Genomic DNA, 25,515 nt, shown 5'->3' with positions numbered 1-25,515 from the left:
TGGAATTGGATTGGGAACAAACCCGGAACTGGACTGCAATCAGAACCGGCGCCGGATCGGGATCAGAACCAGGACCGGAGTAGGAGAAGAACCTGTCCCGGGCCGCGCTAGGTGCCGGTGCCGGTTCCGTCCCGTCCCGGGCTGTGCTGCTTCTGTTCCTCCGCCGCTCGGGGCTGTTCCTAGTCCGGAGCCGAACTCTGTCCCGGAATCAGAACCGGGACTGGACCGCGATCAGAACCTGTTCCGGAGAGGGACCAGAATCGGGACTGGACAGCGATCAGGACCGGAATTGGACCGGGATCAGAACCTGTCCCGTCCCGGGCGGTGCCGCCGCCCCTGCCGGGGCTGTCCCGGCGCTGTCCCGGGGCCTCTCCCAGTCCGGGGCTGGGCTCTGTCCCGGGTTAAGTTCTGTCCCGGGCCGCTCCCAGTCCGGGGTTGGGCTGTCCCGGGGCCGGCCGGGATTGGGCTCGATCCCGGGGCTGTCCGGAGCCGTTCCCAGTCCCGGTTGGGCTCTGTTCCGGGCTGGACTCCTTTCTGGGCCGTTCCCAGTCCCGGGTTTGGCTCTGTCCCGGGCTGGGCTGTCCCGGGCTCTGCTCTGGGCCGTTCCCAGTCCGGGCCGCTCCCAGTCCCTCCCCGCGGGGCGGGCGAGGTTCCACCGCCCTACAAGAGGCGCGGGAGCCGCCCGGGCGCGGCCACTCCGCACGGACCCGCCGGGGCCGCTCCGGGACGGCACCGGGACCGCCAGACCGGCACGGCATGGCCCGGCCCGGCCGCTGAGCGCGGCGCGCAGGTACCGAGCGGGACCGGACCGGGGCGCCACCGGGAGGGGCGCGGGGGGGTCCCGGCGCTGTTTTGGGGAGGTTCCGGGGGTCCCGGAGCTGTTTTTGGGAGGTTCCGGGGGTCCCGGGAGTGTTCTGGGGAGGTTCCGGGGATGCCGTGATTGTCCCGGGAGTTCGGGGCGCGGTTCGGGAAGTGTCCCGGGAGTACCGGGGGGAGATCCCGGTGGTCCCGGGAGGGGCGCGGGGCGCTCCAGGAGTGGATCGCGGTGGTCCTGAGGTGTCCGGGGGTGTCCCGGGAGGTCCCGGTGGTCCTGGGAATGCCGTGGGGTTGCACGGGGAGATCCCGCGGAGCTCTCGGGGGGCTTCGGTGCCTCCGGAGGTTCGGGGGAGGTTCGGTTTTTCCCGGGGGGGCTCCGAACTGCTCGGGGCGGTGCCGGGGGGGCCCACGCGTGTCCCGTGACCGCCCGGGGGGAGCTCCGGGGGCGGCGGGGAGAATCCCGGGGGTCTCCCGAGCTCCGCCGGACATCCCGGGGTGTCCCGGAGGTGTCCCAGAGGTGTCCCGGGGGTCTCCCGGGGGTCCCGGGCTGTCCCGGCCGCGCTCAGGGCGTGGCTCCCCCTCCCCTCCCCCCCTCGGCCGCGCCCGGGGAGTCCCCGTTGGGGGCGGGGCTGGCGATCCCCCCCTCCCCCCCTGCCGGCCCCTCCCGCCGCTCCCGCCCCCCCCGGGGGGGTCCCGGGGCCGTTTCTGGGGGGGTTGGGGGGGATCCCCGGGATCCCGCGAGGGCGCGGCCGCGTGGGCGGCGCGAAATGAGGGTTCGGGTAATTAGCGAGGGTTCGGGTAATTAATGAGGGTTCGGTAATTGACGCTCGGTTTCAGCGCGGGGGTGGCAAGAGCTCGGGAACTGGGGGGGAGAGGATCTGGGGGTTCGCTCAGCTTCCCTCCCCCAGCCGGGGATCGATCCTGGGGGATTTGGGGAGATTCGGGGGGAATTTCGGAGGAATTTGGAGAGGAATTTCGGGGAGTTTGGGGGAGATTTATAGGGAGGATTTTGGTGGGATTTGGGCGCTGTTTGGAGTAGATTTGGAGGGAATTTCGGAGGATTTTGGAGAGATTCGAGGTGGATTTGGGGTCGCAGTTCCCCCTCTCCCAACCCCCACCCCAGGAATCGATCCGGGGGAGTTTGGGGTGATTTGGAGTGGATTTGGGTGGGATTTGGGGGCGATTTGGGGGAGATTTAGGGTCGCAGGTCTTCCGCTCAACCCCCACACCCCAGGGGTCGGTCCGGGGAGACTTGGGGGAATTTTGGGGTGGATGTGTGAGAATTTGGGGTCGCAGCTCCCCCGTCCCCCCGCTCCCTCTGTGGTTTTTGGGGTGCGGTCACTCCCAGGATTCACTTCCCCTTCCCCACCCCAACTCCGGGAGTTTCACGTCCCAAACCCCTCGGGACCCCCAGATCTGGGCTGGGGAGGAGGCCATACCTGTCCCCCCTCCCACACCTTTCGGGTGTCACTTTGTGGGGTCCGGGCGGTTTTTGGGGTGGAGTTTAGGCTTCACCCCCAAACCCGCGGCGCCACCGCGGGCAGCGTCGGGCAGAGGCGCCCGGTGGAACCGGTCCGGTTCCCTTGCCGCTCCGCGCTCCGCGCCGCCCGCGGGACTCTCGCTCCAGCCGGTCCGACCGGTACCGAGCCGAGCCGCGCCCGCCGCCTCCTCCTCCTCCTCCTCCTCCTCCTCCTCCTCCTCCGGCTTTTTCTGACATTTTTTCCCTGTTTTTTCCCCATTTTTCCCGGTTTTTCCCCGAATTCTTCCCATTCCCCCCCCCCATTTTCCCCAGTTTTTCTCCTATTTTTCCCGGGTTTTTTTTCCCATTTCCCCCGGTTTTTCTGCATTTTCCCCCCTGCTTCCCCCCCCATTTTACCCCATTTCCCCTCGTTTTTTCACCATGTCTTCTCATTTTTCCCGATTTTTTCCCCAGTTCCCCCCGCCCTCGTTTCTCCTGGTTTTTCTCCCTTTTTTCCCGTTTTCCTCGATTTTTCGGGATGATTTCCTGGGATTTTGGCTCCCGGGGGTTTCCTGGGAGGCTCCCGGGACTGTGTCCCCGATTGTCACCGACTGTCACTGTTCCCGGGAGTCTCGATTCGGGAGGGGTTTGGGGACCCCGGATGGGGCTGGGGGTGACAGCAGGGGTGACAGCAAGGCTGACAAGGGGGTGGCAGCAGGGGTGGCCCTGGGGGGGTGACACCCCCTCGGTGACGTCAGCCGCTCCTGGATTTTGGGGCGATTAAGGGACAATGGTGGCCTCAGCAGAAATTGTCGCTTTGTCGCGATCGGCGACAACACCCGGGAGGTGCAGAAAGGGCGCCCGGAGATCCCAAAGGGCCAGAAATCCCAAAAAATGGCACTCGGGGACCCCAAAAGTCACGCAGTGACCCCAAAACAGGACTGGGGGGTCGCGGTTTTTGGGGACACCGGGCAGGGTGACACCGCCGAGGGTGACACCGAGGGTGACATCGAGGGTGACATCCCAAACCCTCCGCGGCTTTTTGGGGCCAAGGGTAGGGGGAAGGAAACCTAAAAATAGCGGGAATGGGGAGCACGTGGTTTGCACCCCAAAAATAGCGCGGCCTTGTCGCGGGGGGGGCAGGGGGGGTGGCATCGCCGCCAAGGTGGCCGCGGTGTCCCCAAGGGGGGGTGGGGTGGTGTCAGCCCTCGGCCGCGAGGAAAACTGTGGAAAAATCGGGGGAAAATGGTGAAAAATCGCGGAGAAATGGTTAAAAAAAGGCGGTTTTGGCCCCATTTCTCGGGCGGCTGCCACGCCCGGCGCTCGGGGCCACTCTGAGTCACCCGCGGTGTCACCCCTGCTCCCCCCGCGCGCTCTGAGTCACCCCCGGTGTCACCCCCGGGCTCCCCCCGCCCGCTCTGAGTCACCAATCGCTCGGGCGCCACCGGATGAGGCTGCCGAGGGTGGCCTGGGGGACCTTGGGGACATCACTAGGGACATCGGGGACATTGGAGACACCCCTACCCCTCCCCGCCCCCCCCCCCTTTGGGTCCCCTCGCGGCTCGTGCAGCTTTCGGGACAGGGAAAGGACAAAAAAAAAAACAAACCCTAAACCTGAAATTCCCTAAAAATGGAGAAATCGCCTCAAAACATCCGGAGCTGAGCTGGAGGGGTCAGGGTGACACGGAACAGGCGACAAGGGGACACTGGACAGGCGACATTCCCACGCTGTCCCCGCTCTTCCTGACCCCCAATTCCGGAATTCCTACAAATGCCAAAAAAAAGCCATAAAATCCCCTACAATGGGACCAGAACTGCCCTGAGCGACCCTGGGGACAACGGGGACACGGTGGGGACATCGAGGAGGTCCCCAAAGTGTCCGCAGAGTGTCGCCGAGGTGGGGCTGGGTCCCGGGGGGGGAGGGATAGGGCTGCCCAAGGTCCTCCTTGGTGTCCCCCAGTGTCCCCTGGGGTGTCCCCAATGTCCCCCCACTGTCCCCAGTGTCCCCCCGATGTCCTCGATGTCCTCCCAATGTCCCCCCAATGTCCCCTCCAGGCTCCCCAGGTGACACCGGAGCTGCCGCGAGGTTCCCAGCAAGGCCTGAGGATTCCTGGGGCAAATCCAGCCAGGAGTGAAACCCCAAAAAGGTCAGCAGGGCTGGACTGGCTTGTCCTGATCCCAAACCCAGTGTCCATCCCCTCACTGACCCCAAACCCAATGTCCAGTCCTTCCCCTGATCCCAAACCCAATGTCCATCCCCTCGCTGACCCCAAACCCAATTTCCAGTCCTTCACTGACCCCAAACCCCTCACTGACCCCAAACCCGCAGATGGAGCGTGAGGAGGACACTCGGGAGATCCTGCTGCCCAACTGGCAGGGCAGTGGCTCTCATGGCATCACCATCGCCCAGACCGACAGCGGGGTCTTCGTCCGGCGCGTCCAGCAAAACTCTCCGGCCGCCAGGATGGGTGTGGTCAAGGAAGGTGGGCCTGGGGGGGTAGTGGGGGCTTGGGAACCTCGGGGACATCCTGACCTCGGGGTCAGGACTTGGGGTGTTTGGGACATCCTGGTGGTGCTTGGGGTGTTTCCACCTTCCTGGTCACTCGTGGTTGGGACAGGGCGGGTTTTGGGGGATACAGGGCAGTCCTGGCTGGGGATTTTGGGGCACAGGGGGGATTTTGGTGGATGCGGGGGGGTCATGCCCGGGTTTTTCAGGGGATTTTGGGGTCTCTCCGGCCCCTCTGATCCCGCTGACCCCGCTGACCCGGCTGTCTCCTGTCACTGTCCCCAGGGGATCAGATCGTGAGCGCCACGGTGTACTTCGACAATCTGCCCTCGGGGGAGGCGGCGCAGCTGCTGCAGAGCCTGGGGCAGCACAGGGTGGGGCTGCGGCTGCAGCGGCGTGGAGACCCCCGGGACCCCCGAGACCCCCAGGACAGCGACAGGTCACCCCTGCCCTGGGGACACGAGGCCTTCGTCCCTGGCAGCCCCGAGGTTGTGCTGGTGAGTGGGGAGGAGGAGGAGTGTGGGGATGGGGAGGACGGGGGGAGGATGATGAGGATGGGGATGGGGATGAAGATGATGATGATGGTGGGATGAAGATGACAATGATGACGATGCTGGGGAGGCAGCCCTGCCCCCCTCACACTGCCCACCCCCCTGTCCGGCAGAGCGGTGACGATGAGGAGTATCGGCGCATCTACACCACCAAGATCAAGCCGCGGCTGAGGTCTGAGGAGGGGCCGGACGGTGAGGGGACGCAGAGCCGGACAATCACCGTCACCCGCAAGGTCACTGCCTACACTGTGGATGTCACCCGTGGCGATGGCGACCTCGAGGGCCGTGAGCTCAGTGTCCACACCACAGTGACCACGACCGGCCAGGGGACAGTGGGGGACACTGCCGGGACACCCCAGGGGCTGAACCTTGCAGAGCTCCAGAGCCAAATTCCTGCAGGAGAAACTGGAAAATCCATGCCAGGCTGGAAGGGGTCAGCCCGGGTGGAGGCCAATGGACAGATGGGAGAGCTGGACAGCTCATTCCACCCCCAGGACCCCCGGCTGGACATGTCTGGAGAGGCCGGCTGGCCGCAGGGTCAGATCCAGGCACCCGGTGGCTCCGTGGATGTGGGGAAAGTCAAGTTCCCAGCGCTGAAAATCCCCAAATTTGGGTTCCAGGCTGCCGGCGAAGCTCCTCCCCCGCAGGTGGACGTGGCGGTCAAGGGTGTGGTCAATATCCCCTGCTCTCCACCGGACACTGACATCCAGGACCCCAAGGGCGGTGTGGTTGACCCTGAGGTGGCCCTGGAGGGACATTGGAAAGGTCCAACCTTCAAGAAGGTGGAGAAACCCCAAATTTCACTGTCGGATGTCAACCTCAAAGGACTTGGCACCAAGGGCCTCAGGGTGGACGCCAAGGGCCCCCAGGTGGACATGGCCGGGGGTGGCCTGAAGGGCGTGGCCATGCCGGAGGTGGACGTCGGCGTGAAGGGAGGAGTGGACATTGCTGTGCCAACCATGGGGGCTGAACTGAAGGGGCCTCAAGTGGACATTAAAGGCCCCCAGGTGGGGATGGAGGTGCCCGGAGTGGACATCAAAGGCCCAGCGATCAAGGGGTCTGAAGTGACCATCAAAGCCCCACAGATCTCCATGCCGGACATTGACCTGAGCCTCAAAGGGCCTGGAGTGAAGGGAAATTTGGATGTTTCTGCCCCAAAACTGGAAGGGGAGCTGAAAACTCCTGGAGTGGACATCACAGGCCCCAAAGTGGACATCACAGGCCCCAAAGTGGACATCAAAGGCCCCAGTGTGGACATTAAAAGCCCCAAAGTGGACACTGAATCTCCAGATTTGGATGTCCAAGGGCCTGAGGGAAAACTGAAGTTCCCCAAGCTGAAAATGCCCAAATTTGGGGTGAAGGGAGAGACCCCCAGTGTGGACGTGACACTGCCCAAAGCGGGGGTGGACCTGTCCAGCCCCAAGGTGGACATCAGTGTCCCCAGTGTGGACATCAAAGGCCCCAAAGTGGACATCGACGCCCCTGAAGTGGACATTGCCAGCCCAGAGGGAAAATTCAAACTACCCAAATTCAAAATGCCCAAATTTGGGATGCCAGGGGTCAAGGCTGAGGTGCCGGAGGTGGACGTGACCTTCCCCAAAGGGGACGTGGGTGTGTCCGGCCCCAAGGTGGACATCGAGGCGCCGAGTGTGGACGTCCAGGGGTCCGAGCTGCACCTCAAGGGCCCCAAAATCTCGGCGCCGGATGTTGAGCTGACCCTGAACGGCGCCAAGGCCAGTGGCGACCTGGACGTGGCCATGCCTGGTGTGAAGGGTCCTGAACTGGACATCAAAGGCCCCAAAGTGGACATTAAAAGCCCCAAAGTGGACATTAAAAGCCCCAAAGTGGACATCGAAGCTCCAGATTTGGATGTCCAAGGGCCTGAAGGGAAACTGAAGTTCCCCAAGCTGAAAATGCCCAAATTTGGGGTGAAGGGAGAGAGCCCTGAGCTCGAGGTGACACTGCCCAAGGGCAAAGTGGACATTTCATGTCCTGGCATGGCCGTCGATGTCCCCGGAGTGGACATCAAAGGTCCAGCGGTCAAGGGGCCTGAGATGACCATCAAGACCCCCCAGATCTCCATGCCTGACATCGACCTGAACCTCAAAGGGCCCAAAGTCAAGGGAGATTTGGATGTTTCTGCCCCAAAACTGGAAGGGGAGCTGAAAACCCCCGGAGTGGACATCACAGGCCCCAAAGTGGACATTAAAAGCCCCAAAGTGGACATCGAAGCTCCAGATTTGGATGTCCAAGGGCCTGAGGGGAAACTGAAGTTCCCCAAGCTGAAAATGCCCAAATTTGGGGTGAAGGGAGAGAGCCCTGAGCTCGAGGTGACACTGCCCAAGGGGGAGGTGGACATCAAAGGCCCCAAGGTGGACATTGCCGGCCCCAAGGTGGACATTGACGTCCCAAGAGTGGACATGGAAGGGCCAGAAGTCAAAGGGAAAGGTCTCAAGCTGAAAATGCCCGAACTTAATGTTCAGACCCCAAAACTGTCCATGCCTGACGTGGACCTGGGGCTGAAGGCCCCGAAGTTGAAGGGCCCCAAAATGGACATGAAAGGCCCCAAAATGGACGTGAAAGGCCCCAAAGTGGACGTGGAAGGTGCCAAGATTGATGTGGAAGTTCCCAGGTTGGATGTGGAAGGTCCCAGGGTGGACATGGAAGTTCCCAAGGTGGACGTGGAAGTGCCTGAGGTAGAGTTGGAATGTCCGGAAGGGAAGATTAAAGGCCCCAAATTCAAAATGCCGAAACTCAACATCAAATCCCCCAAAATCTCAATGCCGGACGTGGATTTGAACCTCAAAGGACCCAAAGTGAAGGGAGAGGTGGACGTGTCCATCCCGAAGGTTGAAGGTGACGTGGAGGTCCCTGATGTCCACCTGGAGGGCCCGGAGGCCAAGCTGAAGATGCCCAAAATGAAATTGCCCCATTTCAACGTGTCCGGCCCCAAGCTGGATGGAACCGAGATGGACATGGCCATGCCCAAGGGAGAGGTGGACATTTCTGGGCCAGAGGTGGACGTTGAGGGTCCTGAGGTGGACATTGGAGGTGCAGAAGGGAAGTGGAAAGGTCCGAAATTCCGGATGCCGAAACTCAACATCAAATCCCCCAAAATCTCCATGCCGGATGTGGATTTGAACCTGAAAGGACCCAAAGTGAAGGGAGAGGTGGACGTGGAGCTGCCCAAGGTGGAAGGGGAGGTGAAAGGGCCAGAAGTAGATATTAAAGGGCCAAAGGTGGACGTTGAGGTGCCCGGCGTGGATTTGGAGTGTCCAGAGGGGAAGGTCAAAGGTCCCAAGTTCAAGATGCCTGAGATGCACATCAAGACCCAGAAGATCTCCATGCCTGATGTGGACATCAACCTGAAAGGCCCCAAGGTCAAGGGGGACATCGATGTTTCTGTCCCCAAACTCGAGGGTGACCTGAAGGGCCCTGAAATTGATATCAAAGGCCCCAAAGTAGACATTGAAGCACCTGATGTGGACATCCATGGCCCAGAAGGAAAATTCAAGATGCCAAAATTCAAGATGCCCAAATTTGGGATGGGAGGGGTCAAGGCAGAAGGTCCTGAGGTGGATGTGAACCTCCCAACAGGAAACCTGGATGTCTCGGGCCCTAAGGTGGAGATCGAAGGTCCAGATGTGGACGTTGAGCTGCCAGAGGGGAAGATCAAAGGTCCCAAGTTCAAGATGCCTGAAATGCATTTTAAGACTCCCAAGATCTCCATGCCTGACATCGACCTGAACCTGAAAGGCCCCAAGGTCAAGGGAGATGTTGATGTTACAGTGCCTAAGCTAGAAGGTAACCTGAAAGGTCCTGAATTTGATATCAAAGGCCCCAAAGTTGATGTTGACCTTCCTGATGTGGAGCTGGAAGGACCTGAGGGGAAGATCAAAGGTCCCAAGTTCAAGATGCCTGAGATGAACATCAAAGCCCCCAAGATCTCCATGCCTGACGTTGACTTCAACCTGAAAGGCCCCAAGGTCAAGGGTGATGTGGACATCTCAGGACCCAAACTTGAGGGTGATCTGAAGGGTCCTGAACTGGACATCAAGGGCCCCAAACTGGACATTGAAGCACCTGATGTGGACATCCATGGACCAGATGGGAAATTCAAGATGCCGAAGTTCAAGATGCCCAAATTTGGGATGGGAGGGGTCAAGGCAGAGGGGCCAGAGGTGGATGTGAACCTCCCGAAGGGGGATGTGGATGTTTCCCTCCCCAAAGTGGACGTTGAGATGCCAAGTGTGGACATTGAGGGCCCAGAAGGGAAGATCAAAGGTCCCAAATTCAAGATGCCTGAAATGCATTTTAAGACTCCCAAGATCTCCATGCCTGACATCGACCTGAACCTGAAAGGTCCCAAAGTCAAAGGAGATGTTGATGTTTCTGTTCCAAAACTCGAGGGTGACCTAAAGGGTCCTGAAATTGACATCAAAGGCCCCAAAGTGGATATTGAGGCACCTGATGTGGACATTCATGGCCCAGAGGGAAAATTCAAGATGCCCAAGTTCAAGATGCCCAAATTTGGGATGCCAGGGGTTAAGGCAGAAGGTCCTGAAGTGGACGTGGATGTGTCCGGCCCAAAGGTGGATGTTGAGATGCCAGGTGTGGACATGGAAGCTCCTGAGGGGAAGATCAAAGGCCCTAAATTTAAGATGCCTGAGATGAACATCAAAGCCCCCAAGATCTCCATGCCCGACATTGACCTCAATCTGAAGGGCCCCAAGGTCAAGGGTGGCATCGATGTTTCTGTCCCCAAGCTGGAGGGTGACCTGCATGGTCCAGAGGTGAATATCAAAGGTCCAAAGGTGGATGTAGACGTTCCTGAGGTGGACATTGAAGGCCCTGAGGGGAAGTGGAAAGGTCCCAAGATCAAGATGCCAGAGATGAACATCAAAGCACCGAAGTTCTCTCTGCCTGATGTGGATCTGAACCTGAAAGGCCCCAAACTCAAGGGAGATGTTGATGTTTCTGTTCCAAAAATAGAAGGTGATGTGAAAGTGCCAGACCTGGAGCTGAAAGGACCCAAAGTGGACATTGATGTCCCTGACATTGACCTGGAAGGTCCTGAGGGGAAGATCAAAGGCCCCAAGTTCAAGATGCCTGAGATGCACTTCAAAGCCCCCAAGATCTCCATGCCTGACTTCGATCTGAACCTCAAGGGCCCCAAGGTCAAGGGCGATGTCGATATGTCCATCCCGAAAATTGAGGGAGATCTGAAGGGACCCGAAATTGACATCAAAGCCGCCAAAGTCGATGTTGACCTTCCTGATGTAGACCTGGAGTGTCCAGAAGCGAAGCTGAAAGGCCCCAAGTTCAAGATGCCCGAAATGCACTTCAAAACCCCAAAAATCTCCATGCCTGACATCGATTTGAACCTGAAGGGCCCAAAACTGAAGGGGGATGTGGACATCTCCACCCCCAAAGTGGAAGGAGACCTGAAGGCCCCAGATGTGGGCATCAAAGGCCCCAAGGTGGACATTGAAGCTCCTGATGTGGACATTGACCTTCCAGAGGGGAAACTGAAAGGTCCCAAGTTCAAGATGCCTGAGATGCACTTCAAAGCCCCCAAGATCTCCATGCCTGACTTTGATTTAAACCTGAAAGGCCCTAAGGTCAAAGGTGATATCGATGTCTCCATGCCTAAGATTGAAGGTGACCTCAAAGCACCAGAGGGGTCCCTCAAAGGCCCCAAAGTGGACGTGGAAGTTCCAGACGTGGAGCTGGAATGTCCAGAAGGGAAGATCAAAGGTCCCAAATTCAAGATGCCTGAGATGCACATCAAAGCCCCCAAGATCTCCATGCCTGACTTTGATTTGAACCTCAAAGGCCCCAAATTGAAGGGAGATGTTGACGTTTCTGTCCCCAGACTGGAAGGCAACCTGAAGGGCCCCGAAATTGACATCAAAGGCCCCAAAGTTGATGTTGACCTTCCTGATGTGGAGCTGGAAGGACCTGAGGGGAAGATCAAAGGACCCAAGTTCAAGATGCCTGAGATGAACATCAAAGCCCCCAAGATCTCCATGCCTGACATTAAAGCCCCCAAGATCTCCATGCCTGATGTTGACTTCAACCTGAAAGGCCCCAAGGTCAAGGGTGGTGTGGATGTTTCAGTGCCTAAGATGGAAGGTGACCTGAAAGGCCCTGAACTGGACATCAAAGGACCCAAGGTTGATGTTGACCTTCCTGATGTGGAGCTGGAGTGTCCTGAGGGGAAGCTGAAAGGTCCCAAGTTCAAGATGCCTGAGATGCACATCAAAGCCCCCAAGATCTCCATGCCTGACATTAAAGCCCCCAAGATCTCCATGCCTGACATTGACCTCAACCTGAAGGGCCCCAAGGTCAAGGGTGATGTGGATGTGTCCCTTCCAAAGATTGAAGGAGATTTGAAAGCCCCAGAAATCGATATCAAAGGTCCCAAAGTCAATGTTGACCTGCCTGACGTAGATTTGGAGTGTCCAGAAGGGAAGATCAAAGGTCCCAAGTTCAAGATGCCTGAGATGAACATCAAAGCCCCCAAGATCTCCATGCCTGACGTTGACTTCAACCTGAAAGGCCCCAAGGTCAAGGGTGATGTGGATGTTTCAGTGCCTAAACTGGAAGGTGACCTGAAAGGCCCTGAAATTGACATCAAAGGCCCCAAAGTGGACATTGAAGCACCTGATGTGGACATCCATGGACCAGATGGGAAATTCAAGATGCCGAAGTTCAAGATGCCCAAATTTGGGATGGGAGGGGTCAAGGCAGAGGGGCCAGAGGTGGATGTGAACCTTCCAAAGGGGGATGTGGATGTTTCCCTCCCCAAAGTGGACGTTGAGATGCCAAGTGTGGACATTGAGGGCCCAGAAGGGAAGATCAAAGGTCCCAAATTCAAGATGCCTGAAATGCATTTTAAGACTCCCAAGATCTCCATGCCTGACATCGACCTGAACCTGAAAGGCCCCAAGGTCAAGGGAGATGTTGATGTTTCTGTTCCAAAACTCGAGGGCGACCTAAAGGGTCCTGAAATTGACATCAAAGGCCCCAAAGTTGATATTGATCTCCCTGATGTGGAGCTGGAAGGTCCAGAGGGGAAAATCAAAGGTCCCAAGTTCAAGATGCCTGAGATGCACATCAAAGCCCCCAAGATCTCCATGCCTGATGTTGACTTCAGCCTGAAGGGCCCCAAGGTCAAGGGTGACATCGATGTCTCTGTCCCCAAACTCGAGGGTGACCTGAAGGGCCCTGAAATTGACATCAAAGGCCCCAAAGTGGACATTGAAGCACCTGATGTGGACATCCATGGCCCAGAAGGTAAAATAAAGTTCCCCAAGTTCAAGATGCCCAAATTTGGGATGGGAGGGGTCAAGGCAGAAGGTCCCGAGGTGGATGTGAATCTCCCAACAGGAAATCTGGATGTCTCTAGCCCCAAGGTGGAGATCGAAGGTCCAGATGTGGATGTCAATCTGCCAGAAGGAAAGATCAAAGGTCCCAAGTTCAAGATGCCTGAGATGCACATCAAAGCCCCCAAGATCTCCATGCCTGACGTTGACTTCAACCTCAAAGGCCCCAAATTGAAGGGAGACGTCAATGTTTCTGTCCCCAAACTCGAGGGAGATTTGAAAGCCCCAGAAATCGACATCAAAGGTCCCAAAGTTGATGTTGACCTCCCTGATGTTGAGCTGGAAGGTCCAGAAGGGAAGATCAAAGGTCCCAAGTTCAAGATGCCTGAGATGAACATCAAAGCCCCCAAGATCTCCATGCCTGATGTTGACTTCAACCTGAAAGGCCCCAAATTGAAGGGCGACGTCAATGTTTCTGTCCCCAAACTCGAGGGAGATTTGAAAGGTCCAGAAATCGACATCAAAGGTCCCAAAGTTGATGTTGACCTTCCTGATGTGGAGCTGGAAGGACCTGAGGGGAAGATCAAAGGTCCCAAGTTCAAGATGCCTGAGATGCACATCAAGGCCCCCAAGATCTCCCTGCCTGATGTTGACTTCAGCCTGAAAGGCCCTAAAGTCAAGGGTGATGTGGATGTTTCAGTGCCTAAGCTGGAAGGTGACCTGAAGGGCCCTGAAATTGACATCAAAGGCCCCAAACTGGACATTGAGGCACCTGATGTGGACATCCATGGCCCAGAAGGTAAAATAAAGTTCCCCAAGTTCAAGATGCCCAAATTTGGGATGGGAGGGGTCAAGGCAGAAGGTCCCGAGGTGGATGTGAACCTCCCAACAGGAAACCTGGATGTCTCTGGCCCTAAGGTGGAGATCGAAGGTCCAGATGTGGACGTTGAGCTGCCAGAGGGGAAGATCAAAGGCCCCAAGTTCAAGATGCCTGAGATGCACATCAAAGCCCCCAAGATCTCCATGCCTGATGTTGACTTCAACCTGAAAGGTCCCAAATTGAAGGGTGATGTGGATGTTTCCCTTCCAAAGCTGGAGGGTGACCTGAAGGGTCCTGACATTGACATCAAAGGCCCCAAAGTCGATGTTGACCTTCCTGATGTGGAGCTGGAAGGACCTGAGGGGAAGATCAAAGGTCCCAAGTTCAAGATGCCTGAGATGCACATCAAAGCCCCCAAGATCTCCATGCCTGATGTTGACTTCAACCTGAAAGGCCCCAAGGTCAAGGGGGACATGGATGTCTCTGTCCCCAAACTTGAGGGTGACCTGAAGGGTCCTGAAATTGATATCAAAGGCCCCAAAGTTGACATTGAGGTGCCTGATGTGGACATCCATGGCCCAGAAGGGAAAATTAAAATGCCCAAGTTCAAGATGCCCAAATTTGGATTTTCTGGCCCCAAAGTGGAAGGTCCCGATGTGGATGTGAACCTCCCCGAGGCTGAGGTCAATATTTCGAGGCCGAAGGTGGATGTTTCAGTCCCTGAGGTGGACATTGAAGGCCCAGAGGGGAAGATCAAAGGCCCCAAGTTCAAGAAGCCTGAGCTGCAGTTCAATGTCCCCAAAATCTCCATGCCTGACATTGACCTCAACCTCAAGGGCCCCAAAATCAAAGGTGACCTCGACGCTTCCCTCCCCAATGTCGAGGGTGAGCTGAAAGGCCCCAGTGTGGACATCAAAGGGCCGGAGCTCGAGCTGGAGGGGCCGAAGCTTGACCTCGAGGGAAAAGCTAAAAAATCCAGGTTTAAACTTCCTAAGTTCGGCTTTTCTGGCCCGAAAGTTCAAAGCCCAGAGGTGGATGTGAAGCTTAAGAAACCTGAGGTGGAACTGTCTGGCCCTAAAGTCGAGGTTCAGGCTCCAGATTTGGACCTTCACGCAAAATCCAAAGGGTCCAAGTTCAAAATGCCATTTTTGAACATTTCTTCACCCAAAATGTCCATGCCAGACGTGGAGCTGAACCTGAAGGGCCACAAGATGAAAGGCGAGTTTGATCTGTCCAGCCCCAAACTGGAAGGGGAGCTGAAGGGGCCTGAGGTGGATATCAAGGGCCCAAAGGTCAATGTCGAGGCACCTGATGTGGATATCCATGGCCCAGAGGGGAAAATCAAGATGCCCAAGTTCAAAATGCCGAAATTTGGTGTTCCTGGTTTTAAAGGGGAAGGGCCAGAGGTGGACGTGAACCTGCCGACAGCAGAGCTGGACGTGTCTGGGCCTAAAGTCGACATCGAAGGTCCCGAGTTGGACATTGAGGGGCCAGAAGGGAAGATCAAGGGCCCCAAGTTCAAGATGCCTGAGATGAACATCAAAGCCCCCAAGATCTCCATGCCGGACATCGACCTCAACTTGAAAGGCCCCAAGGTCAAGGGTGATGTGGACGTGGCTTTGCCCCAGCTGGACCTGAAAGGACCCAAAGTGGACGTGGAAGTTCCTGACCTAGATGTGGAAGGACCCAAAGGGAAGATCAAAGGCCCCAAATTCAAGATGCCCGAGATGAATATCAAAGCTCCCAATCTGTCCATGCCGGACCTGGACCTCAACCTGAAAGGTTCCAAGGTCAAAGGTGGGGTGGACGTCGAGCTGTCGGCACCGAAAATCGAAGGGGACCTGAGCTTGCCGGATGTTGACATCAAAGGTCCCAAAGTGGACATTGAAGGTCCAGAGCTGGACATTGAAGGTCCTGAGGGGAAGATCAAAGGCCCCAAGTTCAAGATGCCTGAGATGCACATCAAAGCCCCCAAGATCTCCATGCCTGATGTGGACATCAACCTGAAAGGCCCCAAGGTCAAGGGTGACATTGATGTCTCTGTCCCCAAACTTGAGGGTGACCTGAAAGGACCTGAAATTGACATCAAAGGCCCCAAAGTGGACATTGAAGCACCTGATGTGGACATCCATGGCCCAGAAGGAAAATTCAAGATGCCCAAGTTCAAAATGCCCAAATTTGGGATGGGAGGGGTCAAGGCAGAAGGTCCCGAGGTGGATGTGAACCTCCCAACAGGAAACCTGGATGTCTCGGGCCCCAATGTGGACATTGAAGGTCCAGATGTGGATGTCAATCTGCCAGAAGGAAAGATCAAAGGTCCCAAGTTCAAGATGCCTGAGATGCACATCAAAGTCCCCAAGATCTCCATGCCTGACATTGACCTGAACCTGAAAGGCCCCAAGGTCAAGGGAGATGTTGATGTTTCTGTTCCAAAGCTCGAGGGTGACCTGAAGGGACCTGAAGTTGACATCAAAGGCCCCAAAGTTGATGTTGACCTTCCTGATGTGGAGCTGGAAGGACCTGAGGGGAAGATCAAAGGTCCCAAGTTCAAGATGCCTGAGATGCACATAAAGGCACCAAAGTTCTCCATGCCTGACTTCGATTTGAACCTGAAGGGCCCCAAAGTCAAGGGTGACGTGGATGTTTCCCTGCCCAGCATGGAAGGTGACCTGAAAGGGCCCAAGGTGGATGTGAAAGGGCCTGAGTTGGATCTTTCTGCCCCAGATGTTCAAATCGAGGGTCCTGAGGGGAAGATCAAAGGTCCCAAGTTCAAGATGCCTGAGATGCACTTCACGGCCCCCAAGATCTCCATGCCTGACTTTGATTTGAACCTGAAAGGCCCCAAATTGAAGGGAGATGTTGATGTTTCTGTCCCCAAGATGGAAGGTGACATGAAAGGTCCTGAGATCGACATCAAAGGTCCCAAAGTCGATGTTGACCTTCCTGATGTGGAGCTAGAAGGACCTGAGGGGAAGATCAAAGGTCCCAAGTTCAAGATGCCTGAGATGCACATCAAAGCCCCCAAGATCTCCATGCCTGATATTGACCTCAACCTGAAAGGCCCCAAGGTCAAGGGTGGTGTGGATGTGTCCCTATCAAAGATCGAGGGAGACCTGAAGGGTCCTGAGATTGACATCAAAGGCCCCAAAGTCGATGTTGACCTTCCTGATGCTGAGCTGGAAGGACCTGAGGGGAAGATCAAAGGTCCCAAGTTCAAGATGCCTGAGATGCACATCAAAGCCCCCAAGATCTCCATGCCTGATGTTGACTTCAACCTGAAGGGCCCCAAGGTCAAGGGTGACATGGATGTCTCTGTCCCCAAACTCGAGGGTGACCTGAAGGGTCCTGAAATTGATATCAAGGGCCCCAAAGTCGACATTGAGGTACCTGATGTGGACATCCATGGCCCAGAAGGGAAAATTAAAATGCCCAAGTTCAAGATGCCCAAATTTGGATTTTCTGGCCCCAAAGTGGAAGGTCCCGAGGTGGATGTGAACCTCCCAACAGGAAACCTGGATGTGGCTGGCCCCAAGGTGGACATTGAGATGCCAAGTGTGGACATTGAGGGCCCAGAAGGGAAGATCAAAGGTCCCAAATTCAAGATGCCTGAAATGCATTTTAAGACTCCCAAGATCTCCATGCCTGACATCGACCTGAACCTGAAAGGCCCCAAATTGAAGGGTGATGTTGACATTTCTGTTCCAAAACTCGAGGGTGATCTGAAGGGACCCGAAATTGACATCAAAGGCCCCAAAGTTGATGTTGACCTTCCTGATGTGGAGCTGGAAGGACCTGAGGGGAAGATCAAAGGTCCCAAGTTCAAGATGCCTGAGATGCACATCAAAGCCCCCAAGATCTCCATGCCTGATGTTGACTTCAACCTGAAAGGCTCCAAGGTCACGGGTGATGTGGACATCTCTGGTCCTAAGCTGGAAGGTGATTTGAAGGGTCCTGAACTGGACATCAAAGGCCCCAGAGTTGACATTGAGACACCTGATGTGGACATTCATGGTCCAGAAGGAAAATTCAAATTGCCCAAGTTCAAGATGCCCAAATTTGGGATGGGAGGGGTCAAGGCAGAAGGTCCTGAGGTGGATGTGAATCTCCCGACAGGAAACCTGGATGTCTCTGGCCCCAAGGTGGAAATCGAAGGTCCACAAGTGGACATTGAAGGTCCGGAAGGAAAACTGAAAGGTCCCAAGTTCAAGATGCCTGAGATGAACATCAAAGCCCCCAAGATCTCCATGCCTGATGTTGACTTCAACCTGAAAGGCCCCAAGGTCAAAGGTGACATGGACTTGTCCCTGCCTAGCATGGAGGGAGAGCTGAAAGGTCCTGAGGTCACTCTGGCCACCCCTGAGGTGACCATCGACAGCCCTGAGGGTAAATTCAAGCTGCCCAAGTTCAAGATGCCCAAGTTCTCCATGCCTGGGTTCAGAGGGGACGGGGTGGACGCGGACGTGAACCTCCCCAAGGCCAACGTGGACATTTCAGGCCCCAGCATGGACATTGAGTGTCCCGAATTGAGTGTGGATGGGAAGGTCAAAGGCCCCAAATTTTCCAAGCCTGAAATGAATATCAAGGCCCCCAAGATCTCTATGCCTGATGTTGACTTCAACCTCAAAGGCCCCAAAGTCAAGGGTGACATCGATATCTCTGTCCCAAAGCTTGAGGGTGACCTGAAAGGTCCTGAAATTGACATCAAAGGTCCCAAAGTCGATGTTGACCTTCCTGATGTGGAGCTGGAAGGTCCAGAGGGGAAGATCAAAGGCCCCAAGTTCAAGATGCCTGAGATGCACATCAAAGCTCCCAAGATCTCCATGCCTGATGTTGACTTCAACCTGAAAGGCCCCAAGGTCAAGGGTGACATTGATGTCTCTCTCCCCAAATTTGAGGGTGATCTGAAGGGTCCTGAGCTGGACATCAAAGGCCCCAAAGTGGACATTCAGGCACCGGATGTGACCCTGGAAGGGCCCAATTTGAAGATGCCTGAGATGAACATCAAGACCCCCCAGATCTCCATGCCGGACATTGACCTCAATCTTAAGGGGCTGAAGATGAAAGGTGATGCTGACCTGCACGGCCCAAGGTTTGAGGGAGGTCTGAAGGGCCCTGAGGTGGACATCAAAGGCCCAAAAGTGGACGTTGAGGGCCCCAAAGTGGACATCGATGGTCTGGAGGGGAAAGTGAAGCTGCCCAAGATGAAAATGCCCAAATTTGGGTTCAAAGGTGAAGGCCCCGAGGTGGACGTGAATTTGCCGAAGGCCGAGGTGGATCTGTCCGGCCCCAAGGTTGACCTTGACCTCCCTGAGGTCAGTGTTGAGGGTCCGGAGGGCAAAGTGAAAGGTCCGAAGCTGAAAATGCCCGAAATGCACATGAATGTCCCCAAAATCTCCATGCCTGAGATAGACTTGAATTTGAAAGGCCACAAAACCAAGGGCGGCTTTGACCTTTCAGCCCCGAAGGTGGAAGGTCACCTGAAAGGGCCCGAGGTGAACCTCAAAGGCCCTGACTTTGGGGTCAAAGGCCCTGAAGTGGACGTTGAGTGTCCCGACCTGAGCGTGGAGGGCCCCGAGGTCAAAGTCCCCAAGTTCAAAAAGTCCAAGTTTGGGTTTGCGATGAAAAGTCCAAAGGCAGAGGTGGAGTTACCTGAGGCGGAGCTGAACGTGGAGTCCCCTGATGTCCACCTGTCCGGCAAGGGCAAGAAGAGCAAGTTCAAGATGCCCAAAATCCACATGAGTGGCCCCAAAGTGAAGGGCAAGAAGGGGGCATTTGAGGTGACCACGCCAGGGGGAGAGCTGGATGCAGAGCTCGGTGTCACCAGCCCTGATGTCACCGTCAAAGGTGACGCCGCCGTGAAGTCCCCCAAGGGCAAGAAACCCATGTTTGGGAAAATCTCCTTCCCGGATGTCGAGTTTGACCTCAAATCACATAAATTCCGCGGGGAAGCTTCGCTGGGTGTCCCCAAGGCCGAGGCGGACCTGGAGGTATCGCTGCCAGCAGTCAAGGGTGACCTCAAGTGTCCAAGTCTCAACGTGGATGTCGAAGGTCCTGATGTGAGCCTGAAAACCCCAAAATTCCAACTCCCCGGGGTCCAGGTGGGCATGGGGGACGTGAGAGTCGGGGGGGAGCTAAAGGGCCCTGGGATGGACATCGCTGTCCCCTCAGTCACTGCGCCGGATGTCGACTTTGGCATGAAAGGACCAAAAGTGAAAGGTGAAACTCAACTGGAAGGTCCCGAGGGGAAGCTGGGGTGGCCCAAGGGGGGCAAGGGGGGTGTGGGGCTGGATATGCCAGACATGAATTTGGATGTGAAGCTCACAGGGCCCCAAATCTCTGGCCCTGAGCTCGGTGGGAACCTGAAAGGACCAAAATTCAAGGGAGACTTGGACGTTTCAGGCTCGGCGGAAGGGCCGAGTGTGGCACTGGACACTCCTGGCCTCGACCTCGGGGCATTGGGGGGGAAGGTCAAGCTGCCCACGGTGACATCCCCAATGCTGGACGCCAAGGGTGGTGTCTCATGCTCCGTCCAGGCCCCGGCAGCCACCCTGGACATCAGGGGGCCCTCGCTGGATGTGTCCAGCCCAGATTTGGATGTCAACCTGAAAGGACCAAAGGTGAAAGGTGACGATGGTGATTTCGAGATCCTGGGTGGCACCATCAAGCTGCCGTCCCTGAAGCTGCCCCAGTTTGGCATCTCCGGCCCTGGCATGGATGGAGGGGTCACTCTGGAAGGCCCCCAGGTCCAGGGGGGGCTGAAGGGTTCCGGGTTGGGGCTGGAAGGGCCGGATGTTGACCTGAGGCTGAAAGGACCAAACGTGGACGTGGCCAGCGACATCAAGGGTGCAAAGGTCAGTGCGGAAATCCCTCGGGGTGGGGTTGGTGTCCACTTGGAGGCTCCCGGCCTGGAGGTGTCCAGCTCAGGATTGAATGTCAACGTGAAGGGGCCGAAGGTCAAAGGCGCAGCTGAGGCGTCAGTCAGCACCGGAACCTGCCACGCCTCTGGCCCCGAGGGCGGCCAGGTCCGAGTGTCCTTCCCCAAGCTGCGAATGCCCAAATTCGTCTTCTCCGAGCCCGAGGCCAAAGGCCGGGAGGTTGGGGTGGACGTTGACTTCCCTGGCGGCGACGTGGCCGAGGCAGAGCCGGACGAGGCCGAAGCGCGGCTGAAGAAGTCCAAGCTCAAGATGCCCAAATTCAACTTCTCCAAGCCAAAGGGGCGCAGCGGGACAACCCCAGGGTCACCCGAGGCCTCGGGGTCAGTGTCCGGCTCCAAGGGTGACCTCAAGAGCTCCAAGGTGAGTCTGGGCTCGGCCGAGGGCGAGCTGGAGGTTGAGGCGCCAGCGGCCAAAGGCAAATTCTCGCTGTTCCGCGGCAAAAAGCCGCGGCCGCGCTCGTCGTCCTTCAGCGATGACCACTCGGCTGAGCTGGACAAACAGCCCAAGAGCAAATTTGGGACCTTCGGGGGCATCGGCTCCAAGGCCAAGGGGTGCTACGAGGTGTCCGCCGGCGAGGATGATGTCCCCAAGCCACGCCTGTCCTCATCGTCCTCGGAGGGCGGTGCTGCCCGGGGGGGACTCCGCCTGCCCGGCCTGGAGCTGGCGGTCAAGCGCAAGGAGTGACCGAGTGACCGCGGGGGGAGGGGTTGTACATAGCCTGGACAGAAGGACCCCCCGTGTACAGAGAGGGGGGAGGGGCTGGGGCTCACCCCGGATTTTGGGGTCCCTTTGGGGTCTCCATGTTTTCTCCAGCCCTGCTGAGAGCTTCGTTTCCCTCCTACTTTATCCTTTTTTTTGATATTTTTATTGGGGTTTTTGTTAGGTTATTTTTGTCCCCCTTTTTTTCCTTCCCCCCCCCAGCCACAGAAAACTATTTTCAGTGTTTGGTTCGTGGAAATGAATTTTTTTTGTCCTTTTTTTAAAATTTTTTCTCTTTTTTTTTTTTTTTTTTTTTTTGCGGGGCTGAAAGCTCTGTTGGGTCAATGAATTTATTAGAAATGCATGGAGCCTTTTGGTTTTTTTGGTTTGTTAAAGAAGTAAACCCAAACTCTGGATTTATTTTAGAAAACCCAAAGAGAACTGTGGGTTTATAAAAAAATGATAAATAAAACAAATCCATGGATATATTAAATAATAAACCAAAGTGATTAATTTATTTTAAAAAGAAACCTAATAAAATAATTTATTAAAAAACCCTAAAAATGTGGATCCATTAAAAAAAGGATTCATTAAAAAAAAATATTAAATAAAAAAGATTTATCAAAAGAATTATCAGAGATAAAATTGGATCAACTAAAAAAATAAACCAAAGAAAAGGATCTATTTAAAAAAATGAAATGGGTCTGTCAAAAGAAATAAACCAAAACCCATGGATTTATTAAATAAAACAAACCAAAAAACAGGGATATATTGATAAAAATAAACCAAAAAACACAACCTCAGCCTGTGAAACTGAGAAGTGTCCCTGGAGCTCGGAAAAATAAATCCAAGCCACAAGATCTGGGGATCGAATGACTCCAGGGAGGACAGAGGGAGCCCAGAGCTGCTCCAGGGTTTTCCTGCAGCTTCGTTTTCTTTTTTTTTTTTTGCTGTTTTTTGTTGTATTTGTTACATCCTTTGTATTATAATTTGATAAAAAGCCCCAATTTTCATCTTGTTCAGCCCCAAAATAAAAAGGCGCGTTGGGATAAAGTTTTGTTTGTGAGAATTTTGGGAGTTTAAATAAATAAAATATAACAAACAAACCCCCCCACCCCTAAAAAATAAAAATGTTTCCTTTGCAGCACTTTAACGGCGAATTAATGGGAGAAAAACCAGGGTGGAAAATGCAAAATAAAAAATGTTTATTAACCGCGAGTTTGGTGCATTTGGGGTTTTTTTTTAAAGCTCGAATTTGGGGGACTTCCCCTCGAGTCAGATACCCCTCCCCGGACTTGGGGGTCACAACCTCTCCCCATGTCCCCCCCCCAAAAAAATTTGGGGTCCTGTCTCCTCCTCCCGTCTCGAATTTCGGGTCTCCACCCCCCTCCCTCGGCCCCTCCCCTTCTCGGATTTGGTGTCACAGCCCCTCCCCCCTACATGTCCCCTCCCCCCCCCCCCCCCGATTTGGGATTCCCACCTCCCCGCAAAAAATTCCTTTAGTCCTCCCAAAAAAATCCTTTATTCCTCCCACCCACAAGGCGGCGCTGCTGCGCATCACAACCCTCAGGGGAGAGCGACGCGCAGAATTCCCGGAAGCAGGGACCGAAAATCGCCCATGTTGCCCTGATGCACGACGGGAATTGCAGTCCCGAGGAAGAGCTACACATCAGGTCAGTCTCCCCGCTGTATGATGGGAACTGTAGTTCGCAAGAGGGGCGGCGCCCTTAGCCCCCGGTGTATGCCGGGAGCTGTAGTTCGCTGCGGCAACTACACCCGGAGGGGTCCATTCTGGATGAACGGGGAGTTACTGGTCTAAACTGGAGGCCGCTGATCCCCCACCCTGCCCCGCCCCGATGCCATCACCCACACAGTGTCCATGGGGGGTCCCCAAGTGTCCATGAGAAGTTCTCCAGCTGTCCCAGGCAGGTCCCCAGATCTGTCAGGTGTCCATTTGGAGGATCTCCACCTGTCTCCAGCTGTCCCCACCTGTCCGTTCTGTGTCCCCAGCTATCTGTGTTGTGTCCCAGATGGTCAGCAGTGCCGGGACGAGCCGGGGTAGCGTCGCCGCAGCTCCGTGCGGAATTCCCGGAAGAGGCCGCGGTTCAGGCCCAGCTCAGCCTCGCGGCTCCCATGGAACCCCCCAGGCTCCTTGAAGCCCCGGTGGGTGACGAAGGCTCCGTCCAGCACTGCAAAACGGAACCCAGCCATGTGCAGCTCACAGGCCTGGGGGGACACAGGACGAGAATGGGGTCACCCATGGACCCCCCAGAACCCATAGAGCCCCACAGAGAGCCGCCACAGCCACCCCAAGGCCACCCTAATGATCACCATGGCCACCCCAATGACCACCACAGCCACCCCGCTGTCCCCCAGCCACACCTGGCTGATGCGGTTGAATCCATACTGCAGGAACCTCTCGTCGAATGGGGGGACACCATGGGCTGGGGCCACGTAAAACGGCTCCCAGGGGTCCCTCCAGGCCACCTCGTAGGCCACGCGTGGCCGTGGCGGCGGTGGCAGCTCCCGCCAGTGCCCAAAGGCTGTGGGGGCCTGGCAGCGCGGACAGAGAGTCCCGTAGAACGGCCGGACGTCCCCTGATTCCCACAGCCGCAGCAGCTCTGCCTTCGTCCCTGGCGGCCGCAAACCCAGCCGGACCTCGAAGGCCGGGAGGACGAAGACCATCTGTGCCCAGGGGGGCTCTGCAGTGCCAGGGACCTCCAGGGAGTTGGGGACAGCAGGGTCTTGGGGACTCTTAGGGTCTTCCAGGGTGTTTGAGTTGTTCAGGACACTTGGGTCCTCCAGGGCCTTGGGGACACCTGGGTCTTGGAGACCCTTGGGGACCTCCAGGGCATTGGGGTTCTTTGGGACATTGGGGACATCAAGGTCCTGAGGGCTCTTGGGGTCCTCCAGGCCATTGGGACCCCCAGGGATGCTGGGGACCCCTGATGTGTTGGGGACCCTGAGGCCACCAGGAGCCCCCAAGGCTTTAGGGTCCCCCAAACCCCCCCAGTTTTTGGGGTGCAGCCCCCCGTCCCGCAGCAGCGCCAGGAACCCCTCATGCAGCCCCGGGCTCGGCTCCACATCGGCGTCCACCAGCAGCACAAAACGCCCCCCGAATTGGGGTTGGGGTCCCCCTGTGCCCCCCCCAGCCGCCCCCTCCCAGGCCACGTTGCGCAGCAGATTCCCGGGGTACGGAACCCCCAAATCGTAGCTGGGGGGGTCAGCGGCCGCCAGGCGCCCCAGAGCCCCCCGGCACCCCCCAGGATATGGGGAATGTGGGGAGGCGGCTCGGGGCGGGGGGCGCAGGGCGGGGGGGGGAGGTCCCGCCGCCCCCAGCACCACGTGCAGCCTCAGGCGGCGCCGCAGCCCCCGGCAAGGCCCCCCCAGAACGGCCATCAGCTCCTCCAGCCCCTCCCGCGGCACCCCGAAAACGGCCACGGACAGCGGACCCCCCCAGGCCCCCCCCAGCGCCGCGGCCGCTCGCCCGGGGGTGCCGTGGGTGGCCAGGACCAGCTCGGGGCGGGGGGCGCTGGCCCAGCCCGGGGGGGACCCCAGGACATCCCGGAACACTCGGAACGAACCGGAGGCGTCCAGGACCCCCCGGGGGGGACGGCGGGGCGGGGGGGCGGCCGGGGGGGAGCGCGGGGGGGGCAGAGCGCGCAGGTAGAGGGTCTGCAGCAGGGCGAGACCCCCCAGCAGCCACGCGCAGCCCCCTAGGAGACGCCCCCGGCCCATGGCGGCCGCGCTGGGCCGGACTGGCAGCACTGGGAGGGGGCTGGGGAGACTGGGAAGGTACTGGGAGCTACTGGGGGCCACTGTGAGGGGTCAGCGGTGGGGACTGCGACGGTACTGGGGGGCACTGGGGGTTACTGGGATCGGCGCGGAGCCTGGACCAGTCCGGCATGCTGGAAACGCGGCGGGACCAGTGGGACCAGTTTGGGGTTAGTGGGACCAGTCTGGGGCTGGGGAGGAGGGGCTGGACCCAGTCCGGGGGGGGATCGGGACCAGTTTGGGGTCACTGGCACCAGTCCGGGACTCACCACTCTGCGTCGGCCCTAGCAGGAGCTGCGCATGCGCGGGGCGGAGGGGCGTGACCCGGGGAGAGGGGCGGAGTTATTAGTGTTTCACCGGAGTGGGCGTGGTTTTATCATTGTGGGCGTGGTCTGGCGGCTCCGCGGAGCTCAGCCGGACCCCTGAACCTCCCGGGACCCCAAAAATCCTCCCCAGACTCCCATGTCCCCCTCAGTTCCCACCCCCTCAATCCCTGGATCCCCCCGACCCCCAGATTGTCCCCCAAGCCCCCAGGTCCCCCCAAATACCCGAGTTGTCCCCAGTTTCTGCGTCCCTCCTCACCCCCCTAAATGCTGGGTCTCTCTGACCCTCTGTCCCCCAGATTCC

The 25,515-nt window shown here is 57.1% G+C and overlaps 2 protein-coding genes across 5 annotated transcripts; one reads left to right on the top strand and one right to left on the bottom strand.

Annotated features, from left to right (window-relative positions):
• The first annotated feature begins 640 nt into the window (after positions 1 to 640).
• AHNAK (AHNAK nucleoprotein) lies at positions 641 to 22,332 on the top strand. Of its 4 annotated transcripts, none has more exons than XM_085046274.1 (5): positions 641 to 790; positions 4,331 to 4,422; positions 4,605 to 4,758; positions 5,067 to 5,278; positions 5,446 to 22,332. In XM_085046274.1, the coding sequence occupies exons 3-5, from the start codon at positions 4,605 to 4,607 to the stop codon at positions 21,097 to 21,099; spliced, it is 16,020 nt and encodes a 5,339-aa protein (XP_084902400.1). In that variant the 5' UTR covers positions 641 to 790; positions 4,331 to 4,422; the 3' UTR covers positions 21,100 to 22,332. The 4 variants fall into 4 exon arrangements, with proteins under 4 accessions (XP_084902400.1, XP_084902402.1, XP_084902399.1 ...); XM_085046276.1 differs by lacking the exon at positions 4,331 to 4,422 and having other exon boundaries at positions 696 to 790; positions 5,446 to 17,139; positions 17,746 to 22,332; XM_085046275.1 differs by lacking the exon at positions 4,331 to 4,422 and having other exon boundaries at positions 697 to 790; positions 5,446 to 11,160; positions 11,665 to 22,332.
• Positions 22,333 to 22,620: 288 nt separating this feature from the next.
• B4GAT1 (beta-1,4-glucuronyltransferase 1) lies at positions 22,621 to 25,201 on the bottom strand. Its single transcript, XM_085046449.1, has 2 exons — positions 23,497 to 25,201; positions 22,621 to 23,340 (listed from the first exon to the last, which is right to left on the bottom strand). The coding sequence occupies exons 1-2, from the start codon at positions 24,850 to 24,852 to the stop codon at positions 23,149 to 23,151; spliced, it is 1,548 nt and encodes a 515-aa protein (XP_084902575.1). The 5' UTR covers positions 24,853 to 25,201; the 3' UTR covers positions 22,621 to 23,148.
• Positions 25,202 to 25,515: the final 314 nt, after the last annotated feature.

This window comes from Lichenostomus cassidix, unplaced genomic scaffold (assembly GCF_008360975.1).
Source record: "Lichenostomus cassidix isolate B80296 unplaced genomic scaffold, HeHo_3.0 HiC_scaffold_40, whole genome shotgun sequence".
In the NCBI taxonomy this organism is placed as follows: Eukaryota; Metazoa; Chordata; class Aves; order Passeriformes; family Meliphagidae; genus Lichenostomus; species Lichenostomus cassidix.
Note: the sequence above shows the minus strand (reverse complement) of the source record. Positions and strands in the feature narration are given on the sequence as shown.

What these genes read in the sequence shown, in the direction of transcription:
- AHNAK (XM_085046274.1), top strand. Translation starts at nt 4,605, where the DNA reads ATGGAGCGTGAGGAGGACACTCGGGAGATCCTGCTGCCCAACTGGCAG. An exon ending in GATGGGTGTGGTCAAGGAAG is followed by an intron (nt 4,759 to 5,066) that starts GTGGGCCTGGGG and finishes CACTGTCCCCAG; the next exon opens with GGGATCAGATCGTGAGCGCC. An exon ending in GCAGCCCCGAGGTTGTGCTG is followed by an intron (nt 5,279 to 5,445) that starts GTGAGTGGGGAG and finishes CCTGTCCGGCAG; the next exon opens with AGCGGTGACGATGAGGAGTA.
- B4GAT1 (XM_085046449.1), bottom strand. Translation starts at nt 24,852, where the DNA reads ATGGGCCGGGGGCGTCTCCTAGGGGGCTGCGCGTGGCTGCTGGGGGGT. An exon ending in GATTCAACCGCATCAGCCAG is followed by an intron (nt 23,341 to 23,496) that starts GTGTGGCTGGGG and finishes GTGTCCCCCCAG; the next exon opens with GCCTGTGAGCTGCACATGGC.